The sequence below is a fragment of the Larimichthys crocea genome, chromosome XXII (assembly GCF_000972845.2).
Source record: "Larimichthys crocea isolate SSNF chromosome XXII, L_crocea_2.0, whole genome shotgun sequence".
Taxonomy (NCBI): Eukaryota; Metazoa; Chordata; class Actinopteri; family Sciaenidae; genus Larimichthys; species Larimichthys crocea.
This window is the reverse complement of record NC_040032.1, coordinates 22,761,578-22,768,705: the sequence shown is the minus strand read 5'-3', so window position 1 is coordinate 22,768,705 and position 7,128 is coordinate 22,761,578. Positions and strand designations below refer to the sequence as shown.

General features: G+C 39.9%; 1 protein-coding gene across 1 annotated transcript in view; it reads right to left on the bottom strand.

Annotated features, from left to right (window-relative positions):
• LOC113744378 (G-protein coupled receptor 4-like) overlaps positions 1-3,227 on the bottom strand; it is a 5,005-nt gene extending 1,778 nt beyond the window's left edge. Inside the window, exon 1 of the mRNA XM_027273765.1 lies at positions 3,218-3,227. Within this exon, the coding sequence (XP_027129566.1) occupies positions 3,218-3,227 (10 nt within the window). The remainder of the gene's footprint in view (positions 1-3,217) is intronic.
• Positions 3,228-7,128: the final 3,901 nt, after the last annotated feature.

Genomic DNA, 7,128 nt, shown 5'->3' with positions numbered 1-7,128 from the left:
AAAATTTAAGGTGAAAGACAAAGCAAAGAACCCAGACCAGGATACAGACCACCACAGAGGTCTTGATGGTTCGTCTGAAGGGTAACCACAGGTGGCCAGGCGCGACCAATCCTGTAATATCAGATGGACAACATAGTCTTTGAGGAGCTGCAGAATTATAAAGTAAGTATAATGATCAAACACAGAACTGACCCACATAACTGATAGACAGAATAGTGAACCTCGCAGGGCGACACACAAACCAAGAACACCACCCGTCAGAGACTGAAATCGTAAATGATGGATTACAATTACATTAATTTCAAACCCACAGATCGGGTCACCGCAACAGTCAAGCAGCAAGCTGAATGAGTCGGTTGATGAGAAGGTTGATGACGTAGATTGGAGCAACTTGACCATTCCACCTGCGAGGCGTAAACATATGCAATCAATTTAGAAGAAGAGTGGGTGGTGAAAAAGAACATTTTAAATATGGACTTACATGGACTACAACCAGATTATTAGAAACAAAAATGAAACAAGTAGTCTGTATTAATGAACACAATTTTTTGTTTTCTGAATATGAACAAATAGTGACGGGGAGTTTTGCTCTGTGTTCATTAAACTTGACCATCAATGAAGTGTTAAAAAATCACTACGACGTCAGCTAAACTTTCTGTGTTTCTGTTCAGACATTAAGTGTGTTTGTCTGATAACGCAGTATGAACTTTATTATCACACCCATCTCAGCTCCACCTGCTCTGAGCTGCTGCTCTCTCATTATTACATCCTCATCTACTTTTTTGTTTCCTGTCAACATGTTGTGGTTCCTGATGTGTTAATAACACGTAAGTGATATTTCCCAGTAACAGTCTACCAGTTTTTTCTCAGGTTGAGTTTGATTTATGACCAAAGTAACTCATTTTTTAAACACGATCACGACTTTTTTAGTTTGTGATCTTGGTGATCTCATAGGAATCCATCACTGAAGCTGCACCATTGCACAACCTACGCTGATGCCCTGAACGCGCTAGCAATTAACTTTAGCATGTTACTTAGCAAAGGTTAGCGCTTGATGCCCTAGCAATCAACATTAGCATGTTACATTAGCATGTTAACCGACCCTGCAATTAACTACATTAACATTAAGCATGTAACAGTAGCAGTTCGGCTGATGCGCTAGCATGTTATCATTAGCATGTTACGCTGACGCGCTAGCATTAACATTAGCAGGTTAACATTAGCATGTTAACAATTAGCACGTTAGCGCTGATGGCGCTAGCATGTTAGCAGTAGCATGTTAACATTAGCATGTTTAGCGCTGATGCGCTAGCAATCAACATTAGCAGTTAACATTAGCAGGTTAACATTAGCATGTTAGCGCTAATGCGCTAGCTGTTATCATTAGCATGTTAACGCTGACGCGCTAGGATTAACATTAGCAGGTCACATTAACATGTTAACATTAGCATGTAGCAATTAACATGTATTTAGTTCCTAGTGGGCTAATGTTAATTAGCATTCATTTCAGCATGGTCGCTAAATAGCATGTGTTTACAGCTAGCAGTAACACGCTAGCTGCTCTGCTGTCTCTGTCTGCTGCCATTTTACACAGACAAGTTCAAATTAAGTGAAACAAGAACTAGAAAATGGCTGCCGCTAGGTTCGGCCTGCTGGCACCTCCCCTCCTCTCCTTTCAGCAGGCTGAGTTGGCAAGAACAGGACCAACTGTACAGGAGAGCAGTTACTGCACCTGTTAGATGTCAGTTACAAATCCTGACACAGACTGAGAGAAATGCGGAGACCTCGCTCTCGAAGAGGAAGGATTTTTTGGCCAAACCGTATTTCCAACATTGAACCGACATAACTGGGAGCATTGTGAGCCCCTTCCTGAACGTCTACATAGTCGTTTTGTGTCGAGAAATGAAGAATGTGCCTTTAGGAGCAATTCAGAGAAGGCGTACTTCTGCTTTCCTACAGAAATTTCCCGCCTTTTTAACTGGAGTATATGAGCAGAGGATGGAGGTTGCTGTCGCATATTTGCGTGTCACGCCAAAACTATAAGCTGACAGCTTCAACAGTGTTATCACTGCACGCACCGCCTCGAATTTTCCTACGTTTCTAGAATATAAATGATTTCTTGTACTTCACTTGTGCGCACAGTCGCAGTACAAATTTATTTTCGATGACTTTTTTTTTTTCTCCTCTCCACTTGTAGCGATGACATCACGCATCTAGCTCTGGAAAGTTCTCGCAATACACACGCATTCATTTTTTTGGTGTCGTTTTTGGCATTTTTTGGCAAAACCGTTTGGCCGAAACATTTGCGAACAAAACTCTGGGAGGAGTAGCGAGCCAAAAAAAGGGTGGAATAAATAATAAGCGTGTGGATAACATATAGTGGTGGCCTTGCACGCATGTAAAGGTCCTTACACCTTCACCCCAGCACCCGACACAGACCACAAACATCAAGATTCTTTAACAGACAGACTGTACGACACAAAGAAATAAATATTAATAAAAATAAATAAGACATTTCAGTCATAATGTACATACCTGAGAAAGAGCATAGATGCCAAGAGGGTCAAGGAAGGCCGACACCAATGACTGCGCATTCACCACGTGATATAAACTTCACATGTTTCATGATCATCATATAGTGTTGGTGTGTGTGCTGTAATCAGAGCTTGTTGTCCTGTGAGGTGTTGTTCAGTGTGTAAATCTTCCATCCTTCACAGTGAAACCTGTTGTTTGAGAGATCAGGTTAAAGGTTTTTTTAATATCTACAAACATTGTTTTAGTGATATCACGACAACAGCAAGTGGAAGTTTTTTATTTCTCTACATAGAAAAAAAATTATGTCACAAACTTTACCTTTGAAGCTGCAACACCTGAATGAGTTCACTACAACCAGCGTCTGATGTGTCGTCCTCTTGCATCCAAACATCCTGCAGTAAATTGGCTAAGTGATGACATGCAGGAAGTTTCTGAATAATCTACAGCCCTCTGATAAGGGAAGTGAAAAGAAAAGTCAGCTTAACTTATCGGTGCCTACTTTGCCACGTCGGAAGTCTGAGAAATTTACCAATGCAAAAAAATGAATATTTATATTTCTGTTTTAATATTTCTTGGTGTTTTCTTCCATTTCTTGAAATTCCAAAAAGATGAAGACTTTACTCACTAGGTTTTTAATCAAATGTTTCCGGCCACGTCAACAAGCACAGAGTGTCACTCTTACCTGGTAACATTGCGCAACAGATCTGAGGCCTGATCTGTCCTCTGAGGACACAGTTTTGTAACACGTCAGGCAAACAGTGGCAGAGGTTTTCTGTGTGTGTGCAGAATTAAAAGAAGCAACTAGACAGTAAAAGATAAATTCAAATATGTTCAGATATCTATTACAATGAGGCTGAACTGATACTTTAAAAGAATCTAGTTCACACACAAAGTTTTCAACAGACTTTCATGATTCTGTTTGTAATCATCACCTTTAAAAAATGTTTTTATTAACTTGAATCAAAGAAGAGAAAAAGCAAAAGTATGACTTCAGTTTGTAGCCGGTTAAAAGAGCAAGCTTAAATAAAAACATTAAAGTGTACTTGCACAACCCAGCGTCCTCTGACAGATCGTAAGAGATAGTTGCTGATGAACCAATGTTTCTGTGCCAGGGAGCTGCACGTCGATAACATCAAAAACTCTCAAGAAGTACTCAATACTGAATTAGGTTCTTTATATGTAGTGCCCTGCTCCAAATGATAATGTTTTTGTTTGTGTAAACATGTGTTTTTGTTAACAGATATGCAGTATATTTAGGAAATATTGTTTGTCAAGTTACTGCTGTTGTGAAATAAGGTTCACTTAATATGAAGACATTCATAATGGTACTTTATTTACCCCTTTCCCCTTACCAAAGGGGTAAGGGGAAGGGGCGGCAGTACTCAGTCCATAGGGACTTGGCTTGGGAACCGGTTCAGTCCCACATGGACCAAAAATATGGAAGGTGGACTGGTAGCTGGATAATGGAGGGTGTACTTGAGTCTCCCACCTGAGAGTCAATGTGGAGTCAATTTGAAAATATGAAATGATTCCTCTAATGTAAAGGTTCATACAACACCTTCACACCCCAGCACCTGACGACTAGACCACAACCCAGATCAAGTTAACTTTACAGACAGACTTTACGAACACAAGAAAAATAATAATAATAAAAGAAATGAAAGACATTCAGTCATAAGGTAACCTACCTGAGATAAAGAGCATAATGGGGCCCCGAGAGTCAAGGGAAGCCGACAAACCAACGATTGTGTATGTCAGCACACGTTGACGAACTCAGCATTGTCTTTATGAGCATAAGTCCGTAGGCGTGTCGCTGTATCAAAGCTTTTCCTCCGTGAGGTGTTGTGTCAATGGGTAAATCGTTCCATCCGTCACAGTGAAACCTTGGTTGTTTGAGAGATCAGGTTAAGGTTTTTTAATATCACAAACATGATTTAAGTGATATCATGACAACGGCAACGTGGAAGTTTTTTATCTTCTCTACATAGGAAACAAATAATGTCAACAAACGTACCTTTGAAAGCTGCAACACCTGAATGAGTTCAACTACAAACATACACCAGCGTCTGATGTGTCGTCCTCTGCGTCCAAACATCCGCAGTAATAGTGCTAAGATGATGACCTGCATGGGAAGTTTCTGATAATGCTTGCAGCTCGCTGATAAGAGGAGTGACAAACAGGTAACAGATTACACTATCGGTGGCTATAGTAAACCTAAAGTCAACTTGTGTCAACTAGAAACTTCAGAAGTTACAGTTGACAAAATGACTGAATCAAACATGAATAGAATATAAAGACCTAATTCCAGTATTGAGTAACTTCTTGAGAGTTTTGATGCTTATCGACGGCACTTCCTGCACAGAAACATTGGTGTTCATCACAACAATCTCTCATGATCTGTCAGAGGCGGGTTGTGCAATAATACTTAATGTTTTTTATTAAGCTTTGAATGATCTTTTTAACCGCTACACTGAGTCAACGTTTGCTTTTCTCCTTCATTGATTCAGAGTAATAACAGTTTAAAGGGGATGATTAAAAACAATCATTGAACGTCTGGTTGAACCTTTGTTAATAATTTCTTGTTTAAGTATCAGTTCAGACTCCATTGTATAGAATATCACACCAGATTGAAACTTATCTTTTACTGTCTCAGATTGCTGTCTTTAATTCTGCGACACACAAAAAACCTCTGCCACGGTTTGCCTGACCGTGGAACAAACTGTGTGACCTCAGAGACAGATTAAGCTCAGAATGTGGTTGCGCAATGTATCAAGTAAGAGTGACACTCTGTGGCTTGTTGGACGTGGCAGAAACATTTTAGTAAAAACCCCAGTAGTAAAAGTCTTCATCTGTTTGGAAATGTTCACATTCAAGAATGGGAAGAAACACAAGAAATTAAAAATGCAGAAATTAAAGATCATTTTTTTGCATTGGTAAATTTCTCAGACGGCCGACGTGGCGACGTAGCCACCGATAAGTGTAATCTGACTTTCTTGTTGTCACGCCTCTATCAGAAGGAGCTTAGATTATCAGAAACTTTCCGCAGGTATAGTCACTTACATATTTACTGCAAACTGTTTGGATGCGAGGACGACACATCAAACCTGGTGTAGTGAACATCATTCGGTTGTTGCAGCTTTCAAAGGAAAGTTTGTGACATTATTTTTCTCGATGTAGAGAAGATAAAAAACTTCCACTTGCAAAAGTTTGTCGGTGATATACCTTCTCTCAAACAACAGGTTTCACTGTGAAAGGAGGGGCGATTGTACACATGACAAACCTCACAAACACACTCAATAACAGCAACAACACCTTACAACTAGATCAAAAGGATATGCTGAGTTCATCTTGACTGTGGGTGGATTACATATCATCAGTGTCGGCCTTCCTTTGACCCTCGTGGCCATCTATGCTGCTTTTTTCTGCAGGTATGTACAGTTATGACTGAAATGTCTTTATTTCTAATAAGTTATTTATTATTTCGTTTGTGTGCGTACAGTCTGTTCGTAAAGAATCTTGAGTCGTGGTTGGGGGTCGAGTCGTCAGTCTGGGGTGGGGTAAGTGTTGTAATGACCGTTTACTTTAGAGGACATCATTTCATTTCAAATTGCTCCACATTGACCTCTTATGCAGTGGGAGAGCTCATAGGTGCATTCAGTGATGGGATTCTTCTCTGAGATCACCAAGATCACAAACTAAAAAGTCGTGGATCGTGTTTAAAAAATAGTTACTTGGGTATAAATCAACCTCAACCTGAGAAAAACTGGTAGAACTGTTACTGGAAATATCACTTACGTAGTTATTAACACATCAGGAAACAAACATGTTGACAGGAAAACAAAAGAGGATGAAGTGATGTAATAATGAGAGAGCAGCAGCTCAGAGCAGGTGGAGCTGGAATGGTGTTGATAATAAAGTTCATACTGACGTTAATTCAGACAAACACACTAAATGTCTGAACAGAACACAGAAAGTTTAGTCTGCAGCCTGTAGTGATTTTACACTTCATTGATGGTCAAGTTTAATGAACACAGAGCAAAACTCCCCGTCCACTATTTGTTCATATTACAGAAATCAAACATTGTGTTCATTAATAACAGACTAATTGTTTCATTTTTGTTTCTAATAATCTGGTTGTAGTCACATGTAAGTCCATATTTAATGTTTCTTTTCACCACCACTCTTCTAAATATGATTTGCATTATGTTTACGCCTCGCAGGTGAGAAATGGTCAAGTTGCTCCGATCTACGTCATCAACCTTCTCATCACCGACATCATTCAGCTCTGCTGCTTGATCTGTTGGAAACCAGCTGGGTTTGAATGTAATTGTAATCATTTACATTTCAGTCTGCTGACAGTGTGTGGTTCATGGTGTGTGTCCCCTGGAAAGGTAACTATCTGTCTATCCAGTATGTGTGTAGCTTCGTGTCTGATCATTATATTACTTTATAATTCTGAAGCTCCTCAAAGACTATGTGTCCATCTTGTATTACGGTATTTGGTCTCGCCTGGCCACTGTGGTTACCGCTTCAGACGAACCATCAAGACCTCTGTGGTGGTCTGTTCCTGGTCGGGTCTTGCTCTTGTCTTTG